The sequence below is a fragment of the Microtus oregoni genome, unplaced genomic scaffold (genome assembly GCF_018167655.1).
Source record: "Microtus oregoni isolate MIOR12 unplaced genomic scaffold, Mior012 000004F_ref0000308, whole genome shotgun sequence".
NCBI lineage: Eukaryota > Metazoa > Chordata > Mammalia > Rodentia > Cricetidae > Microtus > Microtus oregoni.
In genome coordinates, this window is record NW_024543063.1 from 3828781 (window position 1) to 3847992 (window position 19212).

The window sequence follows — 19212 nt, forward strand, 5'->3', positions numbered from 1 at the left end:
GTGTCTTTTGTAAAGCCTAAATCTCTTGTCCTGTATATATTTTTAGTGATTTCATTGAGGTCACTAGCCTCTGGTCCTCATTCTGTACATGTGAATCCAAGGTCTGACGTTTTTCCTTCAAAGATAACATCTCATCATTGGACGTTATTTGGATAGCATGCAGATTGCCAGAGATATACTCTATCTTGTAACATACCATAACTTTTAACAGATTTTGATTGTCAAATTCAACAGTATGAATTCTTTCAGTTAATTTCTCAGTATCCTTTTACATGGACTCAATTTTGCCTGTCAAATTAATGTTACCCTTTCCAATAGTATTAACTTTTTTCAGGTAACTTTTGATTTTCGATGGTATTAATCCTGTCAGCTAGCTGTTCATTATTAGTCTATAAAGACTGAATCATTTCTAAAAGTGCCTCATTCTTGGCTCTGTTATCAAATCATTTTCTTAAGGATAGAATATGAAGAAAAAAACTGAGTCCCAATATTCAATAAATAGATGTATCACAGAAACTATATAAACCTTGCAGAATACAATCTACAATATTAGCAAAAAAGTTACTGAAAGTTTCAATGGTAATGTTATCTGCAATTATATAACTTTTGAGTTTATTGATTTATTAATAAATAAAATATTTCCATGGTATAAGGTCTGGTATTTTTTTTAGGTATCATAATCTTTATTGTCCAGCAGGTGCTGTGTTTGCAGGGTCACAACTAGAGGCACAACTGGGTGCCACGAATAGTCCTGAGCCAATGTGGCTTTCTCGCCCTTGTACTGGTTAAATACTGAGAAATATGCTTTGCTTGACAAATTAAAAGCAATTAAATCAATTCTGTACTTGGAGCAAAATGCCCAGAACTCACGGGCAGGGAGGACCAACTGAAAGCTGTGCAAGTTAGCACGTTGCAGGGGACCACAGCAGAGAATGTGGTAGTGGGGAGGAGAGGCATGTGTGTGCTTAGGCAATTTCCAAGTCTCTGCATGTAGAGGTTCTACAGAAAACCACTTAGGTCGAAGCAAGCCAAGCAGGTGGAGGTGCAAGCCTTTTTAAGCTGTATATCATTCCCTTTATGTCGGTCCAACCAGTAGGTGTGGAGTCAGAATCCACTTGAGCGCCAAATGAAGAAGGGCACTTAAAAGAAATCCGACACTAGCTCAGAATTGAGTATAACAGAAGGTTATTTATTTAGGGGTAGATTCACAGATCACAGTCCTCTGCTTGAATGGAAAGAGGCCTGATGCATGCTTTTCACTGAATATATATATATATATATATATATATATATATATATATATATTAAAAGCTATGCCTAAGTGGGCAGGTAACTTAAAGGCTACTGGTGGTAGAAATTCCTACAGCATATGAACATATAGAACAAATGTTCTTGTAGCATGATTAATCATCCTTTGGGTACATGCCCAAGAGTGGTATTGCTGGGTCCAGAGGTAGATTGATTCTCAGTTGTCTGAGAAACCACCATACTGATTTCCAGAGTGGTTGTACAAGTCAAACCCACTCCTGTACAAGTTCTATAAATGTAATTAGAGCTGCTGAGACTTGACAGTGCATTGGCAGGGCTATGTATGGATGACAACATCCCACATACTGACCCCAATCTGAATTTTACATTAATCTTCTTTTTCTATAATGTTCCAGGAGCCTTGGAGCAGATAATAGAGATTCCCATTTGGGACTGAGCACTCAGCAGTTGCTTATTCTTGGGTTGTTGACCAGCTATAAAGTCTCTGCAATAATCACTGTCCATTGTTCATGATGTGTCTGTCAAATTGCCTTCTAATGATTTAAGTTAATAGATTATAGGCAGATGATGATTGCTAAAGGGTAGGCGAAGTCATGGCCTCAAGTTGTACAGCCTATAGCAAGTTCTCACAGTCCCATAAATACCCCCCTACTTATTCCTCTATAGTAACTCCAATTAAACTCATCTGTTTGCCCCTTAAATGGGACAGAAAACTAGAGGTGGGAAGAGGTAGAATGTGAGTAAAAAGAAAGGGCAATGGTGTGATTATGATCAAAATGTGATATATGCACACATATGGATGTATAACTAATAATGTTCATGAGCTCCAATAAGATACATAAGAGAAAATGAACATTATACATCAACAATGCTGATGATTAAAGAAGAAAATCACCTGCATAACATGCTTAATGTTTTACCACAAAATCTCAGAAATGGACAAAACAGGAGAACTGCAGGATGCTCAGAAAAGGGAAACTGGGAAGAATAGCAAGCCTGCTTAGGTCTTCAGGGAAAGAATAACATGAGATCAGATACACAGGGTAGGGATGTGCACAGGTAAGGCACATGTGCAGAAGGCTATTGTAATGTGGAGTTGGCTAAGGCTTCGATCTTACTCATAGAATAAATTAACACCTTGATATTGTTTCAAGCTGCTGGAACAGGTTTTAATGATTCATTGAACAGTGAATCTACCTACAGCTTCATCTATACCCCTGGTTGAAGGTTGAAGGGATATGCTGGGGGTCAATTGCATTTAAGTTCTTCAGGATTCCAGCAGCACACTGTGATACCTCATGAGGAGGGCAGCTTCATGAGGAGAGGAAGGTAGAGGCTATTGTAAAACAGAGGAGGAAGTCTGCAGAGATTTGCTTTTAGCCCATCCACACACTAGATCAATATAAGGATAAGTAAACACACAACTTCTAAAAGTCACATTCTTGCATGCACAGAGGGAAGGTCTCACGCCACTGGCATTAAATTCAGAGATGAAACAAAAGGAAAGAGTTGTAGAGAAATGTGCAGTTATCTTCACTGGGAGATGTTGACAATGGTTCCCAAACAGCGTTCCCGCCATAGTGCTCTGCCCTATGTCAAATTAAAGGTATTCAGTATTCTTCCAACTATGGACCGTTTGGTGGCAAAGAATGTGCTTTATTCTGTAAATGTCTGCCTAATAATAAACATTCAAGAAAGACAAGTTAGATTGGAAACAGATGTGTGGGTTGGAGAATATATGGGTGGATGAATACATCAATAAAAAAGAAGTAAAAAACAAGAGGACAAAGAAAACAGGACAGGTAGATATAAATACAAGTAGATAGTCTCCCAAGGATCCTTTTATTCTATGACCCTAGCATAGTCCCTGATGCTGACACCAGCCACTCTTCTTCACCAGACTGTGCCTCTGTCCCAGCCTCCTCAGGGCATCCTTTACATCCTTGTTGCGCAGACTGTAGATGAGGGGGTTGAGCATGGGGATCACCAGGGTGTAGATGATGGAGACCAAGTTGCCCTGCTCTGTGGAATCCATACTCCCTGGCTGTCCATAAATAGCAAAACCAGTTCCATAAAGCAAGGATACAGCTGTCATGTGGGAGCCACAGGTAGAGAAGACCTTGTGCCTCCCTGACCCTGACTCCATCCTGAGGATGGTCACTGTGATGTAGCCATAAGAGATGATGATCACAAGAACAGCACAAAGAATGATGAATCCAGAGATACCAAGGATGACAAGTTCGTTGAGAGTTGTGTCTGCACAGGCAAGCTTAATTAGTGGGGGGATATCACAGAAGAAGGAATTGATGTGGTTGGAGCTGCAGAAGGGCAGCTGGAATGTGAGGCTGGTCTGGACAATGGCATTTAGGCAGCCAACACCGAAGGTACCCAGAACCAGAGAAGCACAGGTTGTAGGGCTCATGTTCATAGAGTATCTTAAAGGACTACAGATGGCCATGAAACGGTCATAGGCCATCACAGCTAAGAGGAAAGCTTCAATGGCACCCAACAAGGAGAAAAGAAAGAGCTGAGTGGCACATCCCTCAAAGCTGATGACCTTGGAAGAGGAAAAAATGTTGGCCAGAGCATTGGGCACAATAACAGAAGAGAGGCAGAGGTCGACAAAGGACAGGTTCTTGAGGAAGAAGTACATGGGGGAGTGCAGGCCGGTATCCAGGGTGATGACTGTGATCATGGTGAGGTTGCCCAGGACGGTCAGCATGTACAGAGGCAGGAAGACAGCAAAGAGCAGGGCCTGGGTCTCTGCACTTCCTCCGAATCCCACCAGCACAAACCCCTGCAAGGACACTGCCTGTAGACTTCCATTTCTGTGGATTGATTTGTCCATGAGTGTGGACAGCAGAAGAGAGAGTTGGGGAGGCAGAGAGAGGGAGCAGATCTCAGCAGTATAGCTGGATGTTCCACAGGCTGCAGGAACTTGTTGGTGACCTGCTCTCCCCAGTGCAACACTTCAGTAGCTGCTCTGATATCTTTTCAGATGAGCTGTTGTTACCTGTAAACGGACATTTTCTCAGGTATTTAATTCATGGGGTTGTGCTGAGCCCCCATCTTTGGAAGCCTGAGCTCAAACGCCTAGGATAAAATTGACTTCCATACTTAATGATTCCCAGAGTACAGACCTCCCAGAATCCCAAACCTGCCTCTGGTTCCTGTGCTCACACTCCCAAGAGACACCCTTGAGCAGTGCCATTGATGTAGCTGTCTCCCGAGTCCCATTAAATATTCCACAGTTATTTGTCCTACTAATTCAAAAATATTCACATTTGGCATCCTATAAATTGGGATGAGTGATTTTTTTTTCCTTTGTAAGGTGGTATCAGAGCAGGAAACTGTCCTTCCCAGACTCAGACTGTGTCTGCGTCTCTCACAGGACTCTGATCTCACCTTAGTAGCTGTGGCTCAAATGTTTCACTCAGTGACAATCAGACTCTGCTTTTGATATGAGCAGTTGCTGCCAATGTCTAGATATTGGAAATTATGGTGAGGAGGAAGCACCATGTCCTGAAAAAAAAACCAGGACTGAAGAGCACACATATTTGGTACATACTCATGAACTCTAATCTGACCTCATTGCCATCTCTGCTCCCTGCTCCAACCTCAGCATTAGGGTTCACAAGGTCTTACTCTGACATTTAAAACCAGATGAGCCTGGCCTGTACTCAGTGTCTTTGGGCAACTCATGGTCACTTTTTCTTCTCATTATGTTCAGTCTAGAATGAATACAAATGTCCTGTTGAGCAAGCTATGGTTGCTACTGTTTGTCCCAGGAGAAATAAGGATGTTGCTTGAATTAGGAAGCTGGGCTAGAGAAGAATGGAAAGACTACAACATGTGTAAATTGAGGGACACCCATCAGGTGTATGGGTACAGCTGTTGCAGTGTCTACCATACACTGTATACAGTGATGTCATAGAATAGGAAGGGCGCTATGTGAGCCCACCATATACTACAGAGCTGACTTTCCCACTGAAAACTCAAAGGTATTCTTGAGTATTTATGCTCACACTTGACACACATGACAGGAATCTAAGACCTTATGACATGGATTTCCCTTGTGACCAGTGTGATGTGTTTAGATATGTATTTACCACAGCTGGTCCTATATTTTCTGTTGGAGCAAGGAGAAGCATAATCTCTCTAGCTTGTCCAGGATCAAATACATCTAGAGACATATGTGGAAGGAGAAGGAATCCGTGGAAGGTCTGCTGTGGGAGAACAGTGTTCCAGTGATGGTAAAGACACAGCCTGTGTTCCTCTTAGCCTTGTCCCTCCTAAGTCATCAGCATCACTGTGTCCTGTGATGGATGCAGAGCTTCATCCCACATGACTGCAGAATTGGAGCTGGTGTTCAAGATGGTCACCCTGTGTGAAACCTTGCACACTACTATGACCTAGACTAATGTGAGGCTTGACCCCCTTGTCTACCGAACTAGTCCACAATAATTCCTGAGCACCCACCCCTGATGTTCACCATATAAGGTGTCTTCTACTTTTAGTATCCTTGACAGATAACATGCTGACCTTACCTTATGTAGGTGAGACTCAGGACTCACACAAAGTCAGATACCACCATCCATGCTCCTCCGGTCCCCATGCTATTGAGGCTGGTCTGTGCTGAAGATAGAACAATAGGTTCCTTTTCTTTCTTGAGGTCAGCTATGGCTTTCTTGGCAATAGAATGAGGTGGGTATGGGCAGATGTGTAGACCTGGACTGGGAGTCTGTGTGTGCAAGTCCTGGCTGCAGCAGACTCTGTATCTTGTGAAGTGTGAGGTCTGGGTTTCCTGGCCTTTCTTCCTCTTCCATATCTGTTATCAGGGCAGTGTGTGGGTGTCTATAGTTGGGGTCACTCTTGGGGAGGATGATCTGCTTGGTAGAGCTGGGACTTGCAGTCTCCAGTGGCCAATTAGGGAGGCTTTATCCTTTTTGGCTTCTGGGACCAAACTAAATGGCCTCCAGAGGTATACCAGAGACACTGGACAATTTCTACCTTATAACCATCCTCTCCTGGTGATTTCACAGGAAGCCTGGGACCTTAGTTACCTGGGGAGACTCCATCAAAGAATGGCAGATGAGTCATATAGATCCTAGCCTAGTGTCCATCATCAACTTGTTACCCGAGTGGGCGATCATGGTCTCCTGGCCATAGCACTTCCTCCTCCAACTCCCTGGCTACACTGATATGAGAAAAGGAGATAGGGAATCCTGTTGGGCTCTTAGCCTTCTCCTCCCACAACCAAGAGTCAGTCTTCTCCATCCATTGACCCTTTAGTATCATCAGGAGCCTGGGTAGATGATCTCAGTTCTCTTTCTGTGCCTTTGTGGTTATTTTAATTTAACACAAATCCTACTTAAAGGATTAAAAATTCAAGCCAATATGTAATGATCCCAACCAAACAGATAGCTCTTCTCTTTGGTGGGAGACCCTTTCTTCTCTGGGTGGTGAGGTCTGACTCCCACCCATTCCTTCACTCTGCATTCTCCATCCACTGTCTTTATGAGGATTGCCCACAAAGCTCTCTCCTTCTGCACTGATAATGTCCTTGACAGCTCATTGTGGGCGACAACTTAGTTGGTGTTTGGGTTTGATGCCTCCACTGAGTTTATCCATTGTCTTACCTCACCACTCCCTGGAACTTGCTTGATTCCTTTCTATAAGCAATTCCTACTCTCCCTTCATTTTTATGTATGTGTGTGTTTGTGTGTGTGTGTATGTTTGGTATTTGAGGGAGTGTGTGTGTATGTGTGTGCATTCCAAGGACTTTTATTAGGCTGGCTTGCATGCCCATGGTTAGGTTGTGGTTATTTTCTTGATCAAGGACAACTTACGCATGGCCATGACTAATTAAAATGAGCTTATTTAACCAGCAATATTAATAGTCTATTGCTTCTACGGGAGGGATGGAGCCTCATAAGGTCCTCCACATCTATGTTCAATGTTGATTGGCCCAAGCCTGTGCAGGTATACACCTTTTTATTAGTTCATGAGTATAGCAGCCATGTCAAGTCCAACAGACATCATTCACAGTTCCTCCCTATCATCTGGTTTTTATCCTCTTAATAGTCTTACTTCTCTGTGTACTGTGGGAGCCCTTCTGAAGAGTTTTTGCTATTATTTAAATTTTCTGCAGTTATTTTTGTGGCACAGAATAGTGGCCCTATTCACTTATCAAAGTCCTGACTCCCTAGTCTTAGGACACTTGCATACCTGTTGGCTTCCATTCAAGGTTCAGAAAAAGTGGTATCACAGTGGTACCTGAAGATAGTGTAGTTTATACATAGTTTTTTAGTCTAAGAGTATTGATATTTAAGTAGGAAAACAAGGAAGAAATGAAGAAGAGAAAAAAGAAGGCGAAGAATGAATGAGTAGGAGAACACATGGTTTGGAGGTATGAGAGGTCATGGGGAGGTCACTGAGATAGAAGTGCAGTAAGGGACATAGACCAGAGTGGGCCTGAGAAAGCAAGCTCCATGGGAGTGGGAGCAGATCCAGTCCAGGGACATTGGCAGACCAGGACTGAGCCAGGGACATGGGCCAGAGCAGACCTGAGACAGCAAATGCCACAGGAACAGATACAAGGGAGCAACCGCTGAGTGAGTGAGCCAGAGCCAGAGACTGCTGAGGGTCTGGATGTGAATCTGGGACCTTCAAGGAAGTAGACCTAAGCCTGGATCCGTGTGGATCCTGGGTTTAGTTTAGAACCTCCGAGGAACTAGGCCTGAGCCAGAACTTCTGTGGGTCTAGGTATGAATCTGGTACCCCTGAGGGAGCGGGAGGGAACCAGAGATCTCTGGATGTCCAAGTATGAGTCTGGGACCTCAGAGGGAGTAGACTTGAGCCAGGACCTCTATAAGTCTGGGCATTGGTCTGGGATGTCAAAGGGAATAAGCAGGAACCAGAAACTTCTGTGGGTCTTAGTATGATTCTGGAAACTCTGAGGGAGTAAGCCTGAGCCAGGTCCTTTGTGGGTCTGGGAGCACCCAATCCTGGGAACTTTGAGGGAGGAGACGGGAGTCAGAGTACTTTACAGGACCAACTCCAAACCAGGGACCTCCGCAGGAAAGGATCCAGACCAGGTACATTTACAGAAACAGATTTGAGCTGCCAGCCAGCCTAAGCTAGATCAAGCCTGAGAAAGCAAACTCCAAGGGAGTGGAGCAAAGATCAGGAATGCTGAGTGACCTCCAGGAACACAGAGTGACCAAAGGGGTAACTAGATCCATGGCACTGACTGTACCATGAGGAACTACCATCTGAGCTTAGATTCACTGGCACCTAGAAGGTTAATCAACAGAATCACAGACAGTCCCAACCACACCTATTAGAGGAAAAGATGAGTAGAAGAGGTAAGAACACACGTAACACCACAAAGAGAAACATGGCACCAGTAAAATCTAAAGACCCTACAACAGCAAGACTTGCATAGCCAAATATAGATGAAGCAGAAGAAAATGACCTAAAAAATAACCTTAAAAGAATGTTTGAAACTCTTAAAGATGAAATGAGAAATTTCCTCAAATAAATGGAGGAGAAGACAAACAAAAATTGGAAGACATCAGCAAATCCCTTAAAGAAAACCAAGAAAAAGCCATCGAAAGTAGGAAAGAAACTATTCAAGACTTGAAAACTGAAATAGAGACAATAAAAAAACCACAAGCAGAGAGAATTATAGAAACAGAAATCATGAGAAAACCATCAAAAACCACAAACACAAGCACGAATAAGAGATGGAAGAGAGAATCTCAAATGCTGAAGATACAATAGAGGAAATAGGTTCATTAGTCAAAGAAAACAATCAATCTAACAAAAGCTTAATCCAAAATAACCAGGAAATATGGGACACCACGAAAAGACCAAACCTAAGAATAATAGGTACAGAAGTTCAACTCAAAAGCACAGAAAATAAATTTAACAAAATCATAGAAGAGGGACTGGAAAGATGGCTCAGAGGTTGGAAGCACTGACTGCTCTTCCAGAGGTCCTGAGTTCAATTCCCAGCAACCACATGGTGGCTCACAGCCATCTATGATGAGACCTGGTGCCCTCTTCTGGCATGTAAGCATGCATGGAAGGAATGTTGTATACATAATAAATAAATAAATAAATCTAAAAAACAGAATTAAAAAAAATCATAGAAGAAAACTTTCCCAACCTAAAGAAAGACATGCCTATGAAGATAGAAGAAGCCTACAGAACACAAAATAGACTGGATCAAAAAAAAGTACCCTTGCCACATAATATTCAAAACACTAAAATACAGAATAAAGAAATAATATGAAGAGCTGCAAAGGAAAAAGCCCTAGTAACATAAAAGGCAGACCTATTAGAATTACACCTGACTTTTCAATGGAGACAATGAAAGCCATGGATGCCAGCCCAGACTACTATACCCAGCAAAACATTCAATCACCATAGAAGGACAAAACAAGATATTCCGTGACAAAACGAGATTTAACCAATACACAAACCCAGCCCTACATAAAATACTAGAAGGAAAACTCCAACCCAGGACACAGACAATTGATGGTCTCATAGCAGTAAATCCCAAAGAAGGGGAAAACACACAAATTAATATCACCAACAATGAAAACTAAAATAACAGGAGATAACAATCACTGGTCATTAATATCCCTTAATGTAAATGGACTCAACTCACCTATAAAAAGATACAGTCTAATAGATTGGATACGAAAACAGAAACCATCCTTCTTCTGCATACAAGATATACACCTCAACCTCAAAGACAGACATCTTCTCAGAGTAAAGGTTTGGGAAAAAATATTCCAATCAAATGAACTTAAGAAGCAAGTGGGTCTAGCTATTCTAATATCAACAAAATATCTAAAAAATATCCTAATATCCTAAAATTTAAAGTCAATCAAAGAGACAAGAAGGACATTTCATATTAGTTACAGGAAAATCCATCAAGAGGAAATCTCAATACTGAACATCTATGCCCCAAATACAAGGGCATCCTCATATATAAAAGAAACATTTCTAAAGCTTAAATTATACATTAAACCCCACCATCATCAAGTCAGCTTCATCCCAGTGTTGCACAGATGTTTCAACATATGAAAATCTGTCAACGTAATCCACCATATAAACATACTGATAAATAAAAACCACATGATAATCTCATTAGCTGCCAAAATAGCTTTCAACAAAATACAACATTCCTTCATGATAAAGGTCTTGGAGAGAGCAGGGATACAAGGAACATTCCTAAACATAATAAAGGCAATATACAGAAAGCCAACAGCTAACATCAAACTAAATGGAGAGAAACTCCCATTGATCCCACTGAGAGTGGACCAAGAAAAGAATGTCCACTCTCTCCATATCTATTCAATATAGCTCTTGAGGTCCTAGCTAGAGCAATAAGACACCAAAAGGAGATCAAGGGGATACAAATCAGAAAAGAAGTCAAACTCTCACTATTTGCTGATGATATGATAGTTTACATAAGGGACCCTCAAATTTTACCAAGGAACTTCTACAACTCACAAACACCTTCATAAACACTTTCAGTAATGTATCAGGATACAAGATTAACTCAAAAAAATCAGTAGCCCTCCTGTACACAGATCATAAAAGGGTTGAAAAAGAAATCAGAGAAACATTACCCTTCACAATAGACACAAATAGCATAAAATATCTTGGAGTAACTCTAACCAAACAAGTGAAAGACTTGTATGAAAAGAACTTAAATCTTAGAAGAAAAAATTGAAGACACCAGAAAGTGGAAATATCTCCCTTGCTATTGGGTAGGCAGAATTAACATAGTAAAAATGGCAATCTTACCAAAAGCAATCTGCAGATTCAATGCAATCCTCATCAAAATCCCAGCAAAATTCTTCACTGACCTTGAAAGAATGATACTCAACTTTATATGGAAAAGCAAAAAGGATAGCCAAAACAATCCTGTACAATAAAAGAATTTCTGGAGGCATCACAATCCCTGACTTCAAACTCTACTACAGAGCCACAGTACTGAAAACAGCCTGGTATTGGCATAAAGACCAACAGGAGAACCAATGGAACCCAATCAAAGACCCGGATAGCAATCCATACACCTTCGAAAACTTGAGTTTTGACAAGAAGCAAAAAATATCAAGTGGAAAAAAGAAAACATACTTAACAAATGGTGCTGGATATCAACATATAGAAGACTGAAAATAGACCCATATCTATCACCATGCACAAAACTCAAATCCAAATGGATCAAAGACCTCAACATAAATCCTGTCAAACTAAACCTTATAGAAGAGAAAGTGAACGCACTGACACAGGAGACCACTTCCTAAATATAACCCCAGCAGCACAGACACTGAGAGAAACAATTAATAAATGGGACCTCCTGAAACTGAAAAGCTTCTGTAAAGAAAAGGACATGGTCAACAAAACAAAACAACAGCCTACATAATAGGAAAAGAACCTCACTAATCCCACATCAGACAGAGGTCTGATCTCCAGAATATACAAAGAACTCAAGGAATTGGTCATCAAAAGAACAAATAATCCAATAAAAAAAATGGGGTGCAGACCTAAACAGTGAACTCTCAACATAGGAATCTAAAATGGTTGAATGACACTGAAGGAAATGCTCAACATCCTTAGCCATCAGAGAAATGCAAATCAAAACAACTCTGAGATTCCATCTTACACCTGCAAGAATGGCCAAGATCAAAAACACTGATGACAACTTATGCTGGAGAGGTTGTGGGGTAAAGGGAACACTTTTGCATTGCTGGTGGGAATGCAAGATGTTACAGCCCCTTTGGATGTCAGTGTGGTGATTACTTACAAAATTAGGAAACAACCTTCCTCAAGACCTAGCAATACTATTTTTGGTTATATATACATAGGATACTCAGTTGTGCTACAAGGACATGTGTTCAACTATTTTCATAGCAGCATTTTTTGTCATAACCAGAACCTGGAAATAACCTAAATGCCCCTTGACCAAAGAATGGATAAGGAAAATGTGGTATATTTACACAATGGAGTACTATACAGCAGAAAAAATAACGACAGCTTGAATTTTGCAGGCAAATGGATGGAGCTAGAAAACATCATTTTGAGTGAGGTAACCACACCCAGAAAGACAATTATCACATGTACTCACATATAAGTGGATTTTAAACATAAAGCAAAGACAACCAACCCACAAAAAAAAGAAATACAGTAAGAATTTTTGGTATAGAAGGTAAGAGGCAGTCAGGATGGCCTCACCTGGACAGACAGAGGATAGAGCAGGGTTACTTGCAATCTTCATCCAAAACTGAAGTAGGCAGAAGATTGTATAAACAGAAATTAAAGTACCAAATGGTCTAAAAATTATGTAAAATACAAGAAAACATCAGTGTGAAATAAACGGTATAATAAAAGGTTTGACATTTCCCCTGGGGATGATGTGATTTTCTCCTATGTAGCATGCTATCTGTCAGTCCACATAGGTGGATACAAGGACCATCATATCACCACCGAGGATGGTGCATGGGCATCACCCATGGGCATGTGTGACCAATGACTGTGACCTCACACTATTTCCCTCCTATTTCCTAGGCTATTCTTTTGTGTCTTGCCACATCCTCAGCATCTAACATCAGAGCTCAATAGCCTCATAGTTCTCAGGGACTTGTGGTGGGAAAATGTCCCATTTGGGAATCCATCAGACCACACAAATAGTAAAGCACACTGCAGACTGTCTCATGACCATTTTTCTAGTAATGAGATGTTTTCTTCTAGATATCCATTGGACCATGTTCCTCTAGTACTTAAGCCCACATTACTTCTTATCTCCCTCTTATGTTGGTGGCTCGAGACTTTTGCTCCATGGGTACACAATGTCTACACTCCTGTTCAACATGAAGGATGTGTCATCAAATGACCACTTAATCCCCACAAACAATTATGATAAGAGAGTAAAAGTCTAGGGTGGTGAGAAGCAGGATGGAAAACCAGGGAGACCCAGGGAACATTCATAAGGAAGAAAAAGGTTTCATTGCTTCAGGACCTGGCTTCCACTGACACTGGTTGAGAGGCAACGCTGCTGAGGTAACTGACCAGAACACTGCACAGACCAAGCACAGAGTCTGTACTCTTTCCTGAGAGATTCAAACAAGAGTGAGAAAGCTGCTGGTTAACACTTCTACTGGTTCTTACCTGTATTCTCCTCCTATCGATGTCATAAACCTGACCAGTGCACCTTATAGATCACCTTCCATGTTCGTTTACCAAAAGAACTTCTTCAAAAGAAGTGAGTGACCTTTATGGTGGCCAACTGTGGGGATGCCTGGCCAGCTCTCCTGATACTTGGCTCTTCTGTTTATGATTCATCACAATGTCTCTCTGAGTCTGTCCTGACTATCCCAATTTCTGTAAGAAACGAAAGGTAAGGAAAGTTTTTGGAAACAACCTCAAATGCAGAAAGCTCCTGGTAACATCATAATAACTCCTTTGTTTCCACTCACTGAGGTGACCAGATTTCCCCAAAGTGACACTTAATGACAACTCCAGACAAGTCCCTATGCAGCCATCTGTCTCCATTTCTTTATTTTAATTTTTATTCTTATATTTATTAGATTTAAAAAAAATCCCAGTCCAAGTTCCCATTCCCTCCCTTCTTCTCATTCCTTTCACAGACCCTCCCATCCCACCCACATCCAATCCTCAGAGAGGATAAGGCACATTGATGTGTGGAAGGTCCAAGGCTCTCCCTACTACTTCTTGGCTGAGCAAGGTATATATCCAAAGAGAATAGGATGCTAAAAAGCCAGTACATGCAGTAGGGATAAATCCTGGTGCCATTGCAAGTGGCCCCTCAGTCTGCCCCAGCCATGTAACTGTCAACCACATTCAGAGGGACTGGTTTGGTTCTATGCTGGAGTTGGTGAGCTCCCATTAGCTCAGGTAAACTGTTTCAGTGGATGAACCCATCATGGTATTGACCTCTTTGCTCATATTTTCATTCCTTCCACTCTCCAACCGGACTTTTGGAGCTCAGCCCACTGCTTCGATGTGGATCTGCCTCTGTTTTCATCAGTTTCTGGATGAAGGTTCTATGGTGATATTTAAGATATTCATCAGTCTGACTACAGGGCAAGTCAAGATAGGGCACCCTCTCCTCTGTTGCTTACAGTCTTAGCTGAAGTCATCCTTGTGGATTCCTGGGAATTTCTCAAGAGCCAGGTTTCTGCTAATCCTATAATGGCTTCCTCAATCAAGATATTTTTCTCCTTGTTCTCATCTCTGTCCTTTCTCCACCTTGACTATCCCATTCCCTCCTCAACCCTCCCCTTCTCTCCTCCTCTTTCCCTTTCACCCTCCCTTTCCCCCACCCCCATACTTCCAATTATGTCAGACAATCTTATTTGTTTCCACTCTTCATGTGGATCTATATCTGTTTTTCTTTGGGTTCACCTTATTACTTAGCTTCTCTAGGCTCTTGAACTATATGCTCAATGTCCGTTGTTTATAGCTAGTATCCACTTATGAGTGAGTACATACTCTATTCATCTTTTTGGGTCTGGGTTACCTCTCTTGGGATAGTGTTTTCTAATTCCATCCATTTGCTTGCAAAAGTCAAGATGTCACTGTTTTTTTTTTTAACTGCTGAGCAGTACTCTAATGTGTAAATATGCCACATATTCTTTATCCATTCTTTGGTTGAGGGGCATGTATGTTGTTTCCATGTTCTGGCTATTACAAATAATGCTGCTATGAATATAGTGGTACAACTGCTTTTGTAGTATGAGTACAGGAGAATTCCAAGGCTGGTCAGTTTTTCAATATTATGAGCATCTAGTTGCTCTTGTACCAGCTGTTCTAAAGTTTGCAGTTTATCTTCTGTTAACAGCCACTGTTTAACCTATATTGGTTTCTCAGTTAACCATTTTTAAAGTTGGACTGTTGGTACCTCTAAAGGTTTGATAGTTGCTTTGAGTTCTTGTATAGCCTGAATTGCTGGCAACCTTTGTGTATATTACCGTATAATATCCTTCTCAGAATTATGAGTTTCTGGGACTTCAGGATTGTTAATCTGGGTATTTCATTGCTGCAGCAGATCATGTCTCTATAAATTTACTACAATATTAGCCACATATGGCCTCAGCTTTCATCTCTATCCTTCTGGCTTTATGTAGTCAACCCATCTTGTGCTTTGTTGCACTTGAGATAGGGTTCCCATTTCTAGTAATTGAACATCTAAATCTTGAAGAAGCCAATTTGGATGCCAAGGTTCTGGAGTAGTGATACTCATGTCCTAACCCAATGCCAGTCAAACCCACAATTACAATACCATTTATACACACTCTGAGCTTTGGTCTTTGATCATCTATAGAACTCTGGCAGAGTATTCATTTCCTACATTCTGTTGGAATTTTTGATTTAGCCGTCATGTTTATTCCATCGTATGGAACAGTATTTTTTAGCCGGGCAGTGGTGGCACATGCCTTTAATCCCAGCACTCAGGAGGCAGAGGCAGGCATATCTCTGGGAGTTCGAGACCAGCCTGGTCTACAAGAGCTAGTTCCAGGACAGGCACCAAAGCTACAGAGAAACCCTGTCTCGAAAAAAAAAAAAAAGAACAGTATTTTTCTTTTTACAAAGGCTCCAGATTTTTTAATTTTTCCTGGTAAGACATGTTCTCAACAGTGACTGGGGATGATTGAACCACTTTTGACTTGGGGACCTGCAAGAGGCGCCCACAATGAGTGTCCCAATGGTATCAGGTTGCCTTGTCTGTCTTTTTTTTATCTGCATTCATTGGTCCAATATTTGGCTTTGCCACACCTACATATACCTGAAGACTGAGTCTCCTATTCTTGCCATACCCAGATGAGACATTATTCCTAGAAATTCCTTGTCTACAATCACTTCTCAGATGTCCTATTCTACCACAATTGAAACATTTGGAATTTTGATGTCTCCTCATTCCTTTGGAAATTGCTTCTCCTACCCAAGATTCAGTATTATAGTCAAATGTCTCAATGTTCATTGTATGAAGGATCTATTCATCCATTGGTGCTGATCTAACCTTTAAAGGCCCAAATATCTTTTTGCATTTTAAAGGCATAGATTCAATGAGTACTAGTCTTGCATCTGGGTCTGTTACTCCTATTTATACAGCCTTAGTTAATCTTTTAAAAAGTCACTAAAGGGTTCTCTCTGACCCTGTTTAACTCTGATATATTATTTAATTCATTTTCCTGGTCTTGAATCCTGTCCCAAGCATTTAAGGCTGCTTTGTGGCATAGGGTCAAGATTTGTTCACTGTAAAGAGCTTGAGCCTGTGGGTCAGCATAAGTGCCCTCACCAAGAATTTGATCTTAGAAAGTGTCAAGTCCTTTTGTGTTTCCCTGCTGTTCTAAAATTTTAGCCTCTTTCCTGAAATAACATTTATACATCAGTTGAGGCCCATCATCCAGGATTGCTGAAAGTAACTGAAGCCAGTCATGTGTCATCGTCTTAATGCTAGGACCCCATGTCTTTATCATCTTCCTAACAAATGAGCAATCCAAGTCATAAATTTGCTTAATTTCTTTTAGATCATTCATTTCTATAGGCACCCATCTACCTTCTTTGGATTAGTTTGGACCTTTGGAACTTGATGCTTTTTCAGAGTAGATCACAAGGTAGGAAGCTAAAGCCCTGGGTAAGTCATCTCTGACAGCTACTGGTAATACTGAATCCCATTCTTGTATCTTATTTTCGTGCTCATCCACTCCAATAATTTCCTCAATGTTTCAAATCTTTTTACTACTGTCTTTTGTAAACCCTTAATCCTGGCATATATATATATATATATATATATATATATATATATATATATATGAATGTATGTATATTTCTAGTGATTTCACTGAGGCACCTAGCCTGTGGTTTACATTGTGAACATTTGATTCCAAGGTCTGAAGTTTTTCCTTTAAAGATAACATCTCATTCTTAGATGTTATTTGAATAGCATGCAGGATTGCCTTCCTGGAGAGATACTCTATCACCTAACCTACTACAACTTTTTAACAGATTTTGATTGTCAAATTCAACAGTATGAATATTTTCAGTTAATTTCTTAGTATCCTTTGACATGAACTCAATTTTGTCTGTCTAATTACTGTTACCCTTTTCAATAGTATTATTTTTTCCAGGTACCTTTTGATTTTCAAGGGTATTAATCCTGTCAGATAGCTGTTCATTATTAGTCTGTAAAGACGGTATTACTCCTAAAAGTTCCTCATTCTTGGCTGTGTCATCAAATCAGTTTCTTAAGGATATAATGTGAAGAAAAAACTGAGTCCCAATATCCAACAAATGGATGTATCGCAATAACCATATAAGCCTTACAGAATACAATCCATAGTTTTAGTGAAAAAGTTCCTAAAAGTTTCAGTGGTAATTTTGTTTACTATCCTATTACTTTTGAGTTTATTGATTTATTAGTTAATAATATATTTACCTAGTATGAGGTCTGGTAAATTGTTTTAGGGGTAATAATCTTTATTGTCCCACAGGTGTCATGGTTGCAGAGTCACAACTTGCAGTGCAACCAGGAGCCACGAATAGACCTGAGCCATTGTGGCTTGTTGCTGGTTAATAACTGAGAAATATGCTCTGCTTGACAAATTAAAAACAATTAATCAATTCCTTACACGGATCAAAAAAGCCCAGAACTCACAGGCAGAGAGCACAAACTGGAAATGTAAGTGGGGACACAGCAGGGTACCTCAGCAGGGAATGCAGTAGTTGGGGTGGGGGGGCATGTGTGGTTGGGAAATTTTTAAGATTCCACATGCATTTAGCTCTGCTTTGGCAGAAGATCTACAAAAAAATCACTTAGGTAAAAGCAATCCAAGCCTTTGGGGGTAGGAGTCTTTCTGGGATGTGGACCTAGGCCTTTAAGTTGGCCCACACAGTAGGTGCAACGTCTGGATCCATGTGGGCTCCAGATGAAGAAGGATGTTTAAAAGAAATCCCACACTAGCTCAGAATTGAGCATAATAGAGGGTTATTTATTTATGGGTAGACTCACAGATCACAATCCTCTACTCAAAAGAGGAACAGCAACCAAATCCAGTAGCCAGCAAAGATGGTGGATGCACTCTTTCCGTTGGCATATAAAGTATAAGAAGCCACGCCCAAGTGGGCAGGGAACTAACAGGCTACTGGTGGTAGGAATTCCTACAGAATATGAACATATAGAACAAATGTCCTTGTAGTATGACTGAGCATCCTTTGAGTACATGCCCAAGATTGGTATTGCTGGGTCCAGAGGTAGATTGATTCCCAGTTTTCTGAGAAACCACCATACTGATTTCCAGAGTGGTTGTACACATCAAACTCACCCCTGTACAAGTCCTATAAATGTAATTACAGCTGCTGAGATTCGACAGTGCACTGGCCATGCTGTGCATGGTTGACAACATCCCACATGCCCACCCCAACTTCTGAAGTTTACATTAATCCTTCCCTTTTATTATAATGTTCCTTGAGCCTTAGAGGGGATAATAAAGATTCCCATTTGGGGCTGAGCACTCGACAGTTACTTATTCTTGGTATGTTGACCAGCTATGAAGTCGCTGCAATAATCACTGTCGACTCTACAAGATGTGTCTGTCAAATTGCCTTCTAAACATTTATGTTCATAGATTATAGGCATTTAATGCCTGCTAAAGGAAGGCCAAGTCATGGTCTAAAGTGGTACAGCCCCTAGCAAGTCCTCACAATCCTGTAAATACCCCTACTCATTCCTCTATAGTAACTCTAATGAAACTCATCTGATCGCCTCCTTAAAAGGGGCATAAAAGTAGAGGTGGGGATAGAATGGGGGCGAGATCAACAAGAATGGGAGGAAGAAGAAAGAGCAATGGGGTGATTATGATCGAAATGTGATATATGCACACATAAGGAAGTCTAACTAGT

General features: G+C 40.9%; 1 protein-coding gene across 1 annotated transcript; it reads right to left on the reverse strand.

Annotated features, from left to right (window-relative positions):
* Window positions 1-3124: 3124 nt before the first annotated feature.
* LOC121446900 (olfactory receptor 12-like) lies at window positions 3125-4117 on the reverse strand. The gene has a single exon (XM_041649796.1). It carries the CDS (start codon window positions 4115-4117, stop codon window positions 3125-3127), a length of 993 nt encoding a protein of 330 aa, XP_041505730.1.
* Window positions 4118-19212: the final 15095 nt, after the last annotated feature.

What these genes read in the sequence shown, in the direction of transcription:
- LOC121446900 (XM_041649796.1), bottom strand. Translation starts at nt 4,117, where the DNA reads ATGGACAAATCAATCCACAGAAATGGAAGTCTACAGGCAGTGTCCTTG.